Source organism: Mauremys reevesii, linkage group 22 (genome assembly GCF_016161935.1).
Source record: "Mauremys reevesii isolate NIE-2019 linkage group 22, ASM1616193v1, whole genome shotgun sequence".
Classification (NCBI taxonomy): domain Eukaryota; kingdom Metazoa; phylum Chordata; order Testudines; family Geoemydidae; genus Mauremys; species Mauremys reevesii.
The window spans coordinates 22,439,254-22,455,807 of NC_052644.1; the positions used below are offsets into that span (position 1 = coordinate 22,439,254).

General features: G+C 65.5%; 2 protein-coding genes across 2 annotated transcripts in view; one reads left to right on the forward strand and one right to left on the reverse strand.

Moving 5' to 3' along the window:
• Positions 1 to 1,153: 1,153 nt before the first annotated feature.
• On the reverse strand, positions 1,154 to 6,368 carry CLEC11A (C-type lectin domain containing 11A). Its single transcript, XM_039510731.1, has 4 exons — positions 6,206 to 6,368; positions 4,421 to 4,628; positions 2,377 to 2,568; positions 1,154 to 1,579 (listed from the first exon to the last, which is right to left on the reverse strand). Exons 1-4 carry the CDS (start codon positions 6,311 to 6,313, stop codon positions 1,179 to 1,181), a joined length of 909 nt encoding a protein of 302 aa, XP_039366665.1. The 5' UTR covers positions 6,314 to 6,368; the 3' UTR covers positions 1,154 to 1,178.
• A 1,838-nt stretch (positions 6,369 to 8,206) lies between these two features.
• SHANK1 (SH3 and multiple ankyrin repeat domains 1) overlaps positions 8,207 to 16,554 on the forward strand; it is a 38,566-nt gene continuing 30,218 nt past the window's right edge. The window contains 1 exon segment of the mRNA XM_039511076.1: positions 8,207 to 8,343. The gene's annotated coding sequence lies outside the window, so the exon portion shown is untranslated.

Sequence of the window (16,554 nt, forward strand, 5' to 3'; positions counted from 1 at the left end):
GAAAAGAAACCAAAAACCAAACTAAAAACGAATAAAAGAGTTTCTATTTTACCAGCGAGGCCTGCGAATGTAACTGGGGGAGGGCTGCCCTGGGGGGGGCGAATGTAACTGGGGGGGGCACTGTGTTGGGGGGGGGAGCCGAGGTCAAAGCAGGACCAGCCCAAGGGGCTGTGTAAGGGTGGGGAGGGGGGAGGACTGTCCCAGTGTGTGTGTCTGGGGCCAGGGATTCGCATGTGCCAGACATGGGGACCGGAGCATGTGTGTCCCCCCACAGTGACGACCTTTGACCCCCTAGCACCTGGGTGATGGGTCATCAGACCTGGGGTGTGTGTGTGGCCCTGGCAGCCTGTGACTTGGGTGGGGGGCACTGGGGGAGAGGGATTAACCCTTTCCTTGCTGCAGCAGGCAGCCAGCTGCCTCCTTCATGAAAGCTGGTTTTGGGGGAGGGGGGCTCCCCAGAGGTGGTTCTTGGGGGTGGGAGTAGTTTCCCCTTGAGCAAATACATGTGGTGATAGATTGTCAGGTGTCGGGGCATGGGGGTTTGGGTCTCTGGGCTGGGGGTCATGGTCCCCCAGAGCTGGTACTACTCACGGATAGGTGCAGTCATTGTCCTGTCAGGAGTAGATGGGTGGGTGATGGGGGTTCGGGAACTGATTTTCTCGGGGGAGACGGTTACTGAGTCTCTGGGCTGGGGGGGTGCAGAGTCCCAGGGTGTGTGTGCTGGGTCTCTGGGTGCAGAGTCCCTGGAGGGGAGGGTGCTGGGTCTCCGGGCTGGGGGATATGGGGTCCCTGGGGGAGGCAGGTGCTGGATTTCTGGGCTGGGGGTGCAGGGGCTCGGGGGGGGGGGCAGGTGCTGGGTCTCTGGGCTGTGGGCGGGAGGTGCTGGGTTCCTAGGGGCAGGTGCTGGGTCTCTGGGCTGAGGGACACAGCATCTCAGGGGGAGGCAGGTGCTGGGTTTCTGGGCTGGGGGGGGCAGCGTCTCTGGGGGAGGCAGGTGCCGGGTTTCTGGGCTGGGGGGGCGCAGGTGCTGGGTTCCTAGGGGGCAGGTGCTGGGTCTCTGGGCACAGGGTCCCGGGGGCGGTTGCTGGGTCTCCGGGCTGGGGGATGCAGGGTCCTGGGGTGTGGGGGGGTGCTGGGTGTCTTGGTGCAGGGTGCCAGTCCCGTCCGCGCCCCCTCCCCTAGAGCCGGTACTCGCAGACGTAGTACATGCGCCGGGCGCAGTCGTTGTCCCACCACTTGCCGTCGTCGGAGGAGAGGGAGACGCAGTTCTCCCGGGCGCCCCCGTTGGGCTGGCTCACCAGGTGGTCCTGGTACCAGTCGAAGAAGGAGACGCGCTGGCCGCTCTCGTACAGCCACAGGCCCTCGGCCCGCCGGTCGTGGATGCCCACCCAGGCCGGCCAGTTGAAGGGCTGGAAGGCCTCGTGCAGGTAGCGGCGCAGGGTGGCCAGTTCGGCGGCGTCGGCCGGCATGGCCAGGTTCCCGCCCCGCAGCCGGCACAGCTCCTGCGCCCCATCGTAGCCCTCGAACTGCTTCACGATCAGGAAGCATTTGGCGTGGAGCCTCCGGCCCCGCAGGCAGCCTGCAATGGGGGGGAGGGGGGTCTGTGACCTCTGATTGCCCCCCAGCTCTGCAAAGTGTGACCTCTGACCCCTGACCTTCCTCCTCCCCCGTCCCTGGACTGCAACCCACAGGTGAGTATCTCTTCTGCCCTGCCCCACAACCTCACCCCTCTCGCCCCATGGGGCAGGGGGTGAGAGGGCGACCTTTGCAGCTTGACCCACTGCCCTTTGCCCTTTGACCCAGGGCCTGATCCACGTAACACAGGGGTGGGCTCACCCCGCTGACCTTTGCCCTCTGACCCGGGGTGGGCTGCTGTCCCCTTTGACTCCTTTTCGGTCCGCAGCTGGGTCCCCCTCTCTGCTGACCCCTGACCCAGCCCCCATTGACCTTTCCTCTTTGACCCAGAGCGAGGCTACGCCCTCTACCCTTTGCCCTCTGACCTGGGATGGGGCCACCCCTCTGCCCTTTGCCCCCTGGAATGTGGCTGTCTTGTTGGCCTTTTCCCTTTGACCTGGGGGCACCCCTCTGACCTTTCCCCTCTGACCCCTGGAATGTGACTGTGCCGCTGACCTTTCCCCTCTGACCGAGGGTGGGGGGCACCCTCTGACCTTTCCCCTCTGATCTGGAGTGGGGCCACCCCCTGACTGTTGCCTCCTGACCCCTGGGACGTGGCTATCTGGCTGGCCTTCCCCCTTTGACCCACCTCTGACCTTTCCCCTTTGACCTAGGGTGGAGCCACCCCCTGACCTTTGCCCTCTGACCCCATGGATGGGGCCACCCCTCTGACCTTTGCCCTCTGCCCCGCCCTGCGCTCACCGTCGATCTTGCCGAGGTCCTGCTGGTTGCGGGTGCTGGTCTGGCTGACGAGGCTCAGCCCCTCCTGGGCCTCGGCCAGGCGCCCGCGCAGCTCGGCCAGGCCCTGCGAGAACTGGGCCAGGCGCAGGTCCATGGTGTAGAACTGCACGTTGAGCCGGTGCACGGCCGCGTCCAGGCTGTCCAGCCGCGAGACTGCCGGGGGGGGGGGGCACAGAGCGTCAGCCACGCAGCCCCTCCCCTGGAGCCCCCCATCCCCCACAGCCACGCAGCCCCTCCCCCGGAGCCCCCCATCCCCAACAGCCACGCAGCCCCTCCCCCGGAGCCCCCCGACATCCCTGCCCCCATCCCCCACAGCCACGCAGCCCTCCCCGGAGCCCCCATCCCCACAGCCACGCAGCCCCTCCCGGAGCCCCCATCCCCACAGCCACGCAGCCCCTCCCCGGGCCCCATCCCCACAGCCACAGCCCTCCCTGGAGCCCCCACCCCCACAGCCACGCAGCCTCCCCAGAGCCCCCAACCCCGCAGCCACGCAGCCTCCCCGGCCCCCGACATCCCTGCCCCATCCCCACAGCCACACAGCCCCTCCCTAGAGCCCCCATCCCCACAGCCATGCAGCCCTCCCGGAGCCCCCGACATCCCTGCCCCCATCCCCACAGCCACGCAGCCCCTCCCTAGAGCCCCCATCCCCACAGCCACGCAGCCCCTCCCCGGAGCCCCACCCCACAGCCACGCAGCCCTCCCCAGAGCCCCCAACCCCGCAGCCACGCAGCCCCTCCCGGAGCCCCCATCCCCGCAGCCACGCAGCCCCTCCCGGAGCCCCCGACATCCCTGCCCCCATCCCCACAGCCACACAGCCCCTCCCTAGAGCCCCATCCCCACAGCCATGCAGCCCTCCCAGAGCCCCCGACATCCCTGCCCCATCCCCACAGCCACGCAGCCCCTCCCGGGCCCCCATCCCCACAGCCACGCAGCCCCTCCCCAGAGCCCCGACATCCCTGCCCCTCCCCACAGCCACGCAGCCTCCCCGGAGCCCCCATCCCCACAGCCACGCAGCCCTCCCGGGCCCCCCCCACAGCCACGCAGCCCCTCCCGGAGCCCCCATCCCACGCAGCCACGCAGCCCCTCCCAGGCCCCGACATCCCTGCCCCATCCCCACAGCCACGCAGCCCCTCCCAGGCCCCCAACATCCCTGCCCCCATCCCCACAGCCACGCAGCCTCCCAGGCCCCCTCCCCACAGCCACGCAGCCCCTCCCGGAGCCCCTGACATCCCTGCCCCATCCCCACAGCCCCGCAGCCCTCCCCGGAGCCCTCCATCCCCACAGCCACGCAGCCTCCCCTAGAGCCCCCATCCCCACAGCCACACAGCCTCCCCGGAGCCCCCGACATCCCTGCCCCCATCCCCACAGCCACGCAGCCCCTCCCCCGGAGCCCCCCATCGCCCACAGCCACGCAGCCCCTCCCCCGGAGCCCCCCGACATCCCTGCCCCCATCCCCACAGCCACGCAGCCTCCCCCAGAGCCCCCATCCCCACAGCCACGCAGCCCCTCCCGGAGCCCCCGACATCCCTGCCCCATCCCCACAGCCACGCAGCCCCTCCCCAGAGCCCCGACATCCCTGCCCCCATCCCCACAGCCACACAGCCCTCCCCGGGCCCCCGACATCCCTGCCCCCATCCCCACAGCCACGCAGCCTCCCCGGAGCCCCATCCCCACAGCCACGCAGCCCCTCCCCGGAGACCCCGACATCCCTGCCCCATCCCCACAGCCACACAGCCCCTCCCGGAGCCCCCGACATCCCTGCCCCCATCCCCCACAGCCACACAGCCCCTCCCCCGGAGCCCCCCATCCCCCACAGCCACGCAGCCCCTCCCCCGGAGCCCCCCGACATCCCTGCCCCCATCCCCCACAGACCAATCCTTCCCCTTCTCCTCCCGAACTCCGACCCACACATGGGACCTGCGGAGCCAGAAGCTGGGGCTGTGGGGGGCAGGGTGCCAGGCCTAGGCCAGGCTGGGCTGTGGGGGTCAGGGCCCCCCATACTCACACACGTAAGTGAATCCGTCCTCCTCGGGCTGAGGGGCAGCTGTGGTCGGGGCTGGCTGGGTGGGCTCAACGTCCCCCTCGACGGGTGCCCCCTCCCCATCTTCCCCCTCCTCCTCTCCCTCGCCCCCCTCGGGGGCCAGCTCCGTCAGCGTCATCTCGGGGGGGCCCTCACCCTCCTCCTCTGGCAGCTGCAGCACTTCCTGCAGGTGCTGTGGGGAGAGAGGGGGAGAGTGACCCTCCTGCCCTGGGGTTTGCCCCCAGCCCTCCCGCCAGCCCAGAACCCCAATGTTCCCCTGCCCTGGTGTCCCGCCAGCCCAGAACCCCAATGTTCCCCTGCCCTGGTGCTCCGCCAGCCTAGAACCCCAATGTTCCCCTGCCCTGGTGCCCTGCCAGCCCAGAACCCCAATGTTCCCCTGCCCTGGTGCCCCGCCAGCCTCCCCTGCCCCCAATCTTCCCCTGCCCTGGTGCCCTGCCAGCCCAGAACCCCAATGTTCCCCTGCCCTGGTGCCCCGCCAGCCCAGAACCCCAATGTTCCCCTGCCCTGGTGCCCCGCCAGCCCAGAACCCCAATGTTCCCCTGCCCTGGTGCCCCGCCAGCCCAGAACCCCAATGTTCCCCTGCCCTGGTGCCCTGCCAGCCTAGAACCCCAATGTTCCCCTGCCCTGGTTCCCCGCCAGCCCAGAACCCCAATGTTCCCCTGCCCTGGTGTCCCGCCAGCCCAGAACCCCAATGTTCCCCTGCCCTGGTGCCCCGCCAGCCCAGAACCCCAATGTTCCCCTGCCCTGGTGCCCCGCCAGCCCAGAACCCCAATGTTCCCCTGCCCTGGTGCCCCGCCAGCCCAGAACCCCAATGTTCCCCTGCCCTGGTGCCCTGCCAGCCTCCCCTGCCCCCCAATCTTCCCCTGCCCCGCTCCCCCGTCCCCTGCCAGCCTCCCCCACCCGATCCGTCCCTGCCCCGCTCCCCGTCCCCTGCCAGCCTCCCCCACCCCATCCGTCCCCTGCCCCAATCCCCATCCCCTGCCAGCCTCCCCTCTACCCCCTTGTCCAGCTTCCTGTCAGCCAGACCCCGCCCTCCATCCCTCCTCCTTGGCCTGCCCCACGGCTGCTGCACAGAATGTGTTTTGTGTGTGTGTGTGTGTGGGGGGGGGACATGTGCCTTTTGTGGTGGTGTCTGCGAATTGATATGTGGGACTCCCTGTCTCCCCCTAAGAGTCAGTCGATTAGTGTGGAAGAAGGAGTGGGGCTGAGAGCCAGGACTCCTGGGTTCTCTCCCCAGCTCTGGGAGGGGAGTGGGGTCTAGTGGGTTGGAGCTGGGGCCCAGGACTCCTGGGTTCTGTTCCCAGCTCTGTGACCTTGGGGTCTGAGCCTCCCCCCAGTGCCGGGTGGTGTCCGGCTCCCCCGGCTCTGTGAAGCGCATGTATGGTGTTGGGCCGGGTGAGGCTCTTACATAAGGCAGCTGCGTGCAGCTCTGAGTCGCTGTCCCGGGAAGGGGGTGGGAACCCGGGGAGAGGGGGGACCCCAATGAGGGTAGGGGAACCTCAGGGGGGTTGGGCAGGGGCGGAGGGGGACCCGGAGCCAGCGGTTGTGAGAATGGGGACCTGGGGCCGAGTGATGGGAGAGGATGGGACCCCGAGCTGTGGGGCAGGGAGTGGAAGGGACTCTGAGCTGTGGGGGTGTAGGGGCGAGCCCCCAAGGAGGGGCTGGGACATCGGGATGGGGGGTGAGAGGGGAGGGACCCTGTGGGGCTAGGAACACGCTGACCATCCCCCGGCCGGCCCCCCCCCTCACCTTCAGCATCAGGGCCTGTCTCTCCTCCTCCGAGCTGAGCTCCCGGCTCCGGCCGGTCCCCAGCAGTGACCCCAGCAGCAGCAGCAGCACCCCGCACCCCACGGCCATGCCCGCTCCGTTCCCCCCGTCCCAGACACACTGGTCCCGCCTGCCCGGGCGGCGCCGCTGGGGCCGGCGGGAGGGCTGGAGGGGCTGGGACTCCGGCCAAGAGCAGCTGATCCAAACCAGATGTGTGGGGCTGAGGTTGCCAGGCTGGTTTTGTGTGTGTGTGTGTGTGTGTGTGTGTGTAACCCCAGTCCCTCCCCGCCGTACAGTGGGTACATGTGTCTTTGCCCATCCCATACCCCTGGGAGCCTGGGCCCCACATCTGGGAGGGCGGTGGCATGTCCGATGAATGTCAAAGCATCTGCCTGTCCCCACGTGTGGACTTCCACAGCCCACGGGCGTCTTATGGCATGTGTATTTCCATGGCAGTGCGGCCTTTCTCATGTGTCGTGGTGTGTCAGCGCTGCTGTCCTGTGTCCACATGTATTCGTGTGTCCCATGCATGTCCCAGGGCATGCCCCGTGTCTGTGTTTGTGTGTCCCAGGCATGTCCCAGCAAATGCCCTGTATTGTGTGTATTTCCGTGTTCCATGCATGTCACAGTGCATGCCCCGTGTCTGTGTTTGCATGTCCCAGGTATATCACGCTACGTGCCCTGTCTCATAGGTGTGGACAGCATGGGGAGGTGTGTCTGGGGGATGTTCTGGCCGTGAATGGAGTGGGGCGGCCCCATGGGTCCCTGAACAACGGGGGGGGGGCATGGGGCGGGGAGTGCTGGACATGAATGCAGGGGGAGGGGGCGCAGCGGCCATCTGTGTTCCTGAGTAGGGGACAGCAGGCTGGTGTGGGGGGGTAGTACCAAGGTGTGTGTGTGGGGGTTGGATGGTACAGGAGGGGTTCGCTGTGAATAGTGCTGGGGGGAGTGGGGTGCCCCCCATGCATTCCTGAATAGCAGCGATGCTGTGGGGGGGGGAGGGAGGGGGCTGGGACCAGGTGATGGGGGGGAGGGGGGGCTGTGAATGGATCAGGGCGGACCCATTCCTGAACAGCAGCAGGCTGGGGGTGGGGGTGGGGGGCTGGAACCGGGTGGATTGTGGGTGGTAACGGAGTGGAGGGGGGGGGGCGGAGCTGGCTATGAATGGAGGGGGGGGGCGGACCCGGGCATTCCTGAACAGCGGCAGCTGGGGAGGGCGGTACCAAGGGTATGAATGGGGGCGGGCGGTGCCAGGTGGATGGTACGGGGCGGTACCGGCTGGCTGCTGGGCGGAACCGGGCGGTACCGGGTGGATGCTGGGCGGCACGGGGTGAATGCTGGGCGGTACCGGGGTACCGGTTTGATGGTACCGGGGCAGTACTGGGTGAATGCTGGGTGGCAGCAGGGGCGCGGTACCGGGTGGATGCTGGGGCGGTACCGGGTGGATGGTACCGGGTGGATGCTGGGCGGAACCGGGTGGGGCGGTACCGAGTGAAGGCTGGGCGGTACCGGTTTGAGGGTACCGGGGGGCAGTACTGGGTGAATGCTGGGTGGCAGCAGGGGGCGCGCGGTACCGGGTGGATGGTACCGGGGGGGGGCGGTACCGGGTGGATGGTAGCGGGGGGGCAGTACCTGGTGGATGCTGGGCGGTACTGGGGGGGAGTACCGGGTGGATGCTACCGGGGGTGGTACCGGGTGGATGCTGGGCGGTACCGAGTGGATGGTACCGGGGGTGGTACCGGGTGGATGCTGGGCGGTACCGAGTGGATGGTACCGGGGGGGGCGGTACCGGGGGCATGAATGGGGGGCGGGGCGGACCCGTGCATTCCTGAACAGCAGCAGCTGGGGGGGTGGCACCTGGTGGGTGGTACCGGGGGGGCGGGCAGATCAGCATCATCTAAGCCGGAGCGGGGGGAGCCGGGCGAGCGCGCAGCCCGGGAGCCGGGACCAGGCGCCAGCGGACGGAGATGGGGAAGGGGACGGGACCGCGCCGCGCGTGGGGCTGAGACACCCGCCCATCGCCCGGGGGGGGGCAGAGACGGGGGGGGCCACCACCATGGTCCCCCCCAAAGGACAGTCGTGCTGAGCGCGCCCCAGCCCCCCCCCCCCGCCATCGGCAGGTAAGGGGCAGGCAGCCCACGGGGGGCCGGGGTTCCTGCGTGGGGAGGGGCAGGGGGGCTGGCTGGTCAGGGATCCCTGTGTGGGGAGGGGTATGGGGGCCGGGGTGCCCTTGTGGGGAGGGGCAGGGGGATCTCGTCCGGGGTTCCTGTGTGGGGAGGGGCAGGGGAACTCGCTGGCCAGGGGCCCTGTAGAGAGAAGGGCGGGGGCTGGGGTTCCTGTGTGGGGAGGGGCAGGGGAACTCGCTGGCCAGGGGTGCCCTGTAGAGAGAAGGGCGGGGGCTGGGGTTCCTGTGTGGGGAGGGCAGGGAACTCGCTGGCCAGGGTGCCCTGTAGAGAGAAGGGCAGGGGGCCAGGGTTCCTGTGTGGGGAGGGGCAGGGGTTGGCTGGCCTGGGGTCCCTGTGTTCGGGGGCACTGAATGAATGGAGGCTCCGTGGGGGGCGGGGGTCAGATCGCTGGGGTGTATGTGGGGCTAGAGATGTGGTGGGGACTGCAGTGGGGCTGGCCGGGATCCCTGGGGAGGAGGGGCGGGAGGCTGGCTGGCTGGGGTCCCCATAGGGGAATGGTAGGGGGCTGGATGGATGGGGTTTCCATGAGGGGAGGGGTTGGGGGATGGAGGGGGTCCCGCGGGGTGTGAGGGGGAAGGGCTGGCTGATATCCCTGGGGGCTGAATGGAAGGGGGGGTCCCCGTGGGGAGAGGGGCTGGCCGGGGTCCCTGTGCGGGGGAGGGGAGATTGCATGGCCTTGGCGGTGACTTTCGGGAGATTTGGGGAGCGAGGGGACCCCGGAGAGCGGCTGCCTTGGGGGGCACACTCGGGGTGGGGGAGGGGCGAGTCCCTCTGCCCTGGCTCCTCTGGGGTCTCCCCCACCCCCGTTTCTCCTGGTCCCTGGCTTGTGGCTCAGAGCAGAATCCCCCACCCCCCAACTCCAGAAACTGTTCTGGGGGCGGTGGGGTGGGGGGCAGGGAGCAGCGCCATGCGGTGGGGGGAGCTGAATGGGTGCTGGAGAACCATGCAGGAAGCTGTCTGGGAACAGCAGCCGGTGCACATGTGCTGCAGGCATGTGAGCCTGTGTGTGTGCGTGTTATCTGGGTGGGTGGGTGGATGTGCATTATCCGTGTGTGTGCATGCCTATGAGTGTGTTATCTGTGTGTGTGTGTGCGCGCTTTATGTGGGTGGGTGTGCGTGCATTATCTCTGTGTGTGTTATTTCTGTGAGTGTGTGTGTGTGCATTACCTGTGTGTGTGCACACTATCTCTGTGAGTGGGTGTGCACGCATCTATTAGTGTGTGTGTGAGAGAGAGGGCCAGCTAGGGTGTATATCTCTGTGTGCATGCAGCCTTTGTTCATTTCTTTGTGTGTGTGTGCATGTGTTATCTTTGGGAACGTGTGCATATCTCTGGGGGTGTGTGCATGCATTATCTGTATGTGTGCATGTCTCTGTGTATGTGTGTATGCACATGCATATATCTGTGTGTCTGTGCGTGCATTATTTTTGGGTGTGCGTGCCTCTGTGTGTGTGTGTGTGTGTGTGTGCATTATCTCTGGGTGTGTGTGCCTCTGTGTGTGTGTGTGCATACACACCCACCCACACACCTTTATCTGTGTGCACATCTCTGGGTGTGTGTGCGTGCATTACCTGTGTGTGTGTGTGTGCTCCTTCTGGGTGTGTGCATGCATTATCTCAGCGTGTGTGCGTCTCTCTGTGTGTGCATGCACTGGCTCTGTGCATCCGCGTTATCTCAGCACATGTGGCTACCTGGCTTTGTGGGGGTGCCTGGGCGTGTATCCACGGGTGTCCCTCTGTGCACACGTACAGGTGTAGAATATCAGTGCAGGTGTGAATTTAGTGCCAGTGCAGGGAGAGTGGGGGCTTGTCTCCACAGGGCAGTGTTGGTGTCATCGCACGGGCGTGTGTCACGTGCGTTCGTGCTTGGGTGTGTCTCTTGGATTGACAGCCCTGCCGGTGTTGGTGTAAATCTGTGCACGTGGGGCCCTGGGTGTTTGCGGGCGTGTGAGTGGCGGGGGGAAGGGGGGCGCTGCCTTTAGCCTCATTTCAGACCCAGGAGGCGCGGGGGGGTGGGGGGGGCGGCTGAGGCCGAGGGAGAAACTGAGCAAGGAGGAGGAAACTGAGGGGAATAAAGGCAGCTGGTACGGCCTGGACCTCCCCCGCCAGGCTGTGTCCCCTGTGTGGCCCCCCCAGCTTCCCCTCCCCCGCCAGGCTGTGTCCCTGTATGGCCCCCAAGCTCCTCCCCGCCTCCCTGTGTCCCCTATGTGGCCCCCAGCTGCCCTCACCCGCCAGCCGGTGTGTCCCTGTATGGCCCCCAGCTTCCCCTCCCCCGCCAGCCTGTGTCCCTGTATGGCCCCCCAGCTTCCCGTCCCCCGCCAGCCTGTGGGTCCCATGTATAGACCCCAACCCCCAGCCTGGCCCTGTGTGTGTCCCATATATAGACCCCGACCCCCAGCCTGGCCCTGTGTGTGTCCCATATATAGACCCCTCCCCCAGCCTGGCCCTGTGGGTGTCCCATATAGACCCCTCCCCCAGCCTGGCCCTGTGTGTGTCCCATATATAGACCACTCCCCCCCCACCTGGCCCTGTGTGTCCCATATATAGACCCTGCCCCCCCAGCCTGGCCCTGTGTGTCCCATATATAGACCCTGCCCCCCCAGCCTGGTCCTGTGTGTCCCATATATAGTCCCAGGCGTGAGAGCTGCCGTCTCCCTCGAGCAGTAGCCGGCCCTCGGCTTGTGGGGCTTCCGTTGTCTCTTGGGGCCCGTTTCAGCCAGTCCTCTAGCGACCGCACCCATCCCACCCCAGGCAGGTGTGACCCCCCCCCCCCAGCCCTTCTGTCTCCTGCTGTTCCCCCGGGGGCAGTAGTCTGACGCCCTGTGGACCCACTGAGTTGCAATGCAAAGGGCAGTGGGAAACTGAGGCACCCATTGTGGTGGTAACAATAGTACAGAAAATTCTCATTCTGTCACAACATCCCCCCGCCTGGCTCTGTGTGTCCTGTAGAGAGACCCCCCACCCTGGCTCTGTGTGTCCTGTAGAGACCCCCCGCCTGGCTCTGTGTGTCCTGTAGAGAGACCCCCCAGCTCTGAGTGTCCTGTAGAGACCCCACCCCGCCTGGCTCTGTGTATCCTGTAGAGAGACCCCCAGTCTGTCTCTGTATGTCCTGTAGCGAGACACCCCCGCCCTGGCTCTGTGTGTCCTGTAGAGACACCCCCACCTGGCTCTGTGTGTCCTGTAGAGAGACGCCCCCCACCTGGCCTGTGTGTCCTGTAGAGAGACTCCCCCGCCCCGCCTGGCTCTGTGTGTCCTGTAGAGACGCCCCGGCCTGGCCCTGTGTGTCCTGTAGAGAGACTCCCCGCCCCGCCTGGCTCTGTGTGTCCTGTAGGAGACCCCACCCCGCCTGGCTCTGTGTGTCCTGTAGAGACACCCCCGCCCGGCTCTGTGTCCTGTGTAATTCATCCCTCCCTACCTCTCCACAGTCACTTTTCTGTCCATCTCCCCACATACCCCATTATCCACCCGTCCATCCACCCCTGGCGTCCGTCTATCCACCTTCCGTCCACGGCCCCACACCATCCTCTCCGTCCATCCATCTCTATACACACCCTGCACCCACCCGTTCCTCCTGCCCCCGGCTCCACCCCCCCAGAGCCGGCCTGACTCACACCCCTCTGCCTGGCTAACCCACGGGGAGGCCAGGCCAAGGGTGGGTGCTTAGGGGTCGGTACGAGGCCCAGCCCCACGCACCATTTCCCTTGGTGATCTGGGAGTGGATAGAAAATCCCCCCGGATAACAGGGGCGGTGAGGCCCACGGGGCCAATACCGGGGAGCACGGGGCAGTCCCACAGAGCGGGCTGGGCTGTGTGCAGAGAGACAGAGGCAAGGTCACCCCGCCGGGAACAGAGAGAGCGGCCGGGGGGCTGTGTCCTGGAGAGCCAGGGCGGAAACTGACTTCGGGGGCACTGAACAGGAGCTCCCGGTGTGATGCTGGGGTGAAAAGGGTGAGAGGAATCCTTGGATGTATAAGCAGGGTAGTGATCTATCTATCTATCTATCCATCTATCCCCGTCCACCCTATCTATCTATCCCCGTCCACCCCATCTATCTATCTATCCATCTATCCCCATCCACCCATCTATCTATCTATCTATCTATCTATCTATCTATCTATCTATCTATCTATCTATCTATCTATCTATCTATCTATCCCCGTCCACCCTATCTATCTATCTATCCCCGTCCACCCCATCCACCCCATCTATCTATCTATCTATCTATCTATCTATCTATCCATCTATCCCCGTCCACCCTATCTATCCCCACACACCCCTCTATCTATCGCCATACACCCCATCCATCTATCTATCTATCTATCCCCACACACCCCTCTATCTATCTATCTCCATCCACCCTATCTATCTATCTATCTATCTATCTATCTATCTATCTATCTATCTATCTATCTATCTATCCCTTACACTCTCTCTTTGTGCCCCCCATTCAGTGTGAACCCCACCCCTGAGCACTGTGTTTCTCCAGTTCTGGGCTTGAGTGGGGGGGCAGGTTGTGTCCCATCTCCCCCCCACCAGGTGCTCTGTGCCCTTGGCAGGCGCCTGCGCCGAGGCCTTAGTTCTCTGTGCTCCAGCCGGGCTGCGCTATTCTTAGCTGCCGCGCCTTTGATTCATGCTTCTGAGAGCACGTGTGTGTGTGTGTGTGCGCCTGCACTGAGCGCAGCAGTGTGTGTGTGTGTGTGCGCGCGCCTGCACTGAGCGCAGCAGTGTGTGTGCATGTGTGTATGAGCGCTGAGTGCGGCAGTGTGTGTGTGAGCGCTGAGTGCGGCAGTGTGTGCGAGCGTTGAGTGTGGCAGTGTGTGTGTGTGTGTGCGTGCTCGCCTGCACTGAGTGCAGCAGTGTGTGTGCATGTGTGTGTGAGCGCTGAGTGCGGCAGTGTGTGCGAGCGTTGAGTGTGGCAGTGTGTGTGTGTGTGTGCTCGCCTGCACTGAGTGCGGCAGTGTGTGTGTGTGTGTGTGTGCACCTGCGCTGAGCACAGCAGTGTGTGTGCATGTGTGTGTGAGCGCTGAGTGTGGCAGTGTGTCTGTGTGCGCGCACCTGCACTGAGCGCAGCAGTGTGTGTGTGTGTGTGTGCACCTGCGCTGAGCACAGCAGTGTGTGTGCATGTGTGTGTGAGCGCTGAGTGTGGCAGTGTGTCTGTGTGCGCGCACCTGCACTGAGCGCAGCAGTGTGTGTGTGTGTGTGTGTGTGTGCACCTGCGCTGAGCACAGCAGTGTGTGTGCATGTGTGTGAGAGCGCTGAGCACAGCAGTGTCTCTGTGTGTGTGTGTGAGCCTGCACTGAGCGCAGCAGTGTGTGTGTGTGTGTGTGTGTGTGTGAGCGCTGAGTGCGGCTGTGTGTGTGTGTGAGCCTGCACTGAGCGCAGCAGTGTCTGTGTGTGTGTGTGTGTGTGAGCCTGCACTGAGCGCAGCAGTGTCTGTGTGTGTGCGTGTGTGTGAGAGCGCCGAGTGCGGCAGTGTGTGTGTGTGTGTGTGTGTGTGTGAGCCTGCACTGAGTGCAGCAGTGTCTGTGTGTGTGTGTGTGTGTGTGAGCCTGCACTGAGCGCAGCAGTGTCTGTGTGTGTGCGTGTGTGTGTGAGCGCTGAGTGCGGCAGTGTGTGTGTGTGAGCCTGCACTGAGCGCAGCAGTGTCTGTGTGTGTGAGCGCCGAGTGCGGCAGTGTGTGCGCGTGCACACCTTGTGCAGGTGTGTACGTGAGCGTGCCAGCGTGTGTGTGTGTGTGTGTGTGTAGCGATGTGAACGTGTCTGTGTCTAGCAGGGCAGAGGGGGTGGCCGGCCCCGCACTGTGTGTGTAGGGGGCTGATAATCTGCCTGGCTGGGGTGCGGGGGGAGCAGTTAAACCCAGGGAAAATGGACCAGGCCCCCCCCACTCCGTCCTGCCCTGGGGGAGGGGAGGCCTGAAGCCCAGCAGCTGGAGCGAGTTGGGGCCCTGTGGGGTCAGAGGGCAATAGGGCCGCAGGTCAAAGGGGTCAGAGGTCAGGGGGCGATTAAGGTCACAGGTCAAAGAGGGTCGGGTCAGTGGATGAAGAGGGTCAAGGTCAAAGGGGTCAGAGGTCAGGGCGTGCAGTGGCATCAGTGGGAGTTTCGGGGGAACTGCTCGCCCCATGGCCCACCCACCCCCTGGTCTCTGGGGCACCCCCGGGTATCCCCCCCAGATCGGGCCAGCCCCCCGGGACCGCCTGTGGGGCGTGTTTGCTGGCAGCGAGTGACCAGGAGCTGGGGGGCTGCTGTCAGGGGAGCGGGATCCCCGCTCTGGGTTCCACCCCACCCATCCTGGGGAGGGGGGTCCCCAGTGCTCAGACCTCGCCAGGGTGGGAGGGGAGGGGGGTCTAATGGAGAGTGGGTTGTGGGGTGGAGCCAGGACTCCTGGGTTCTCTCCCCAGCTCTGGGAGGGGAGTGGGGTTGGGATGGGGGGCTGGGAGCCAGGACTCCTGGGTTCTCTCCAAGGGTCAGGGGGTGAGGGGGGCCGAGTGGGGTGGGGTGGGGGGGCTGGGAGCCTGGACTCCTGGGTTCTCTCCCAGGGTCAGGGGGTGAGGGGGGCCTAGGGGGTTGTGGGGTGGGGGCTGGGAGCCAGGACTCCTGGGTTCTCTCCCAGGGTCGGGGTGGGGTTTTCCCTCTGGATTGAGACATGCTAGAGGCAGAGCGAGGGGAGCTGCTTTGATGGCTGTCTGTCTCCATGGAAACGTCGCAAGGCGATGGAGAGAAGCCAGGCCCCAGGCCTGCTGGGGGGTGGGGGTGGGAAAGGCTGGGGCTGGAGTGGGGGTAGCCCGGCTGGCGGGCGAGGGTGGGGGCAGCCAGGCCTGCAGGAGGGCACTTGAGGTATGTGGGTCGGGGGGTCTGGTCCCCAAGGCACATGGCGGGGGGGGCAGGATATTTGCACGGCATTTGCACGGGTGGGGAGGTTAGTGGCTGGAGGGGGGCCAGGACTGAGCTGTCATGGAGGGTGCAGGGGGGGCTGTAGTGTCACTGGAGAGGTCTTAGGTGTCTTGAGTGGGGGGCAGAGGCCAAAGCCAGTGGGGGGGAGGAGAGGCAGGGGTGCTGGTGGGGGTGGAGGGGTGCATGGGTCAGTTATAATCCCCCCAGGCCCAGCTGGGGTGCAAAATGAGCCTCTGAATTGCACTTGGGGACCTGGGGGGGCATAGAGTGAACTGGGGGCGCGAGGGGTCAGGGCTGCCTGTCTGTCCTTATGCGCGACCCTCAGTCTGTCCGTATGCACGGTCCTCCCTCCGTCCATCCCTCCCTCTGTCAATCCATCCTCCCTCCCTTCCTCCATCCATCCCTCCTCTGTTCCTCCATCCATCCATCCATCCTCCCTCCCTCTGACCCTGCGCCCTGTGTCTGCCCCTCCGCCCCTGTGCGCATCCCTCCATCCATCATCCCTGTGTCCTTCCCTCCATCCATCCATCCTCCGTCCCTCCCCCCCCTGCCTGTGTCTGCCCCTCCGCCCCTGTGTGCACCCCTCCCTCCATCATCCCTCTGTCCCTCCCTCCCTCCATCCATCCTCCGTCCCTCCATCCCTCCCTCTCACCCTGCGCCCTGTGTCTGCCCCTCCGCCCCGTGCGCACCCCTCCCTCCATCATCCCTGTGTCCTTCCCTCCATCCATCCCCCATCATCCCTCTGTCCCTCCCTCCATCCATCCCCCATCATCCCTCTGTCCCTCCCTCCATCCATCCTCCATCCATCCCGCCATCCCTGCACCCTGTCTGTCCCGCCGCCCTGTGCGCACCCCTCCATCCATCCTCCCTCCATCCTTCCCTCCGTCCACCCTCCATCCCTGCACCCTGTATCTGCCCCTCCGCCCCTGTGCGCACCCCTCCCTCCCTCCCTCCTGCTGTCCCTTCCCGCACCCATCTCTCTAGTCCTCTGTTTACATGGAGCCATCCTATACCCCCCCCGTCCTATGTCTGTCTGTGTCTGCCTGTGCATGTACCTAATCTTCTCTCCCGTTTACACACCCTGACATCCATCCCCAGGATCCTTCCCAGGGACGTTCCCATGGGGTGGGGCTGCGGACACCGTTCTGAGCTGTGCCTGGCTGGGCTGAGTGCTGGGAGATACGAGTCCGAGATCCCCAGAATGTTACCTCAGTGCTGGGCGAGGGGTCCCCGTGCACCCAGCCCCCACCCCAGAG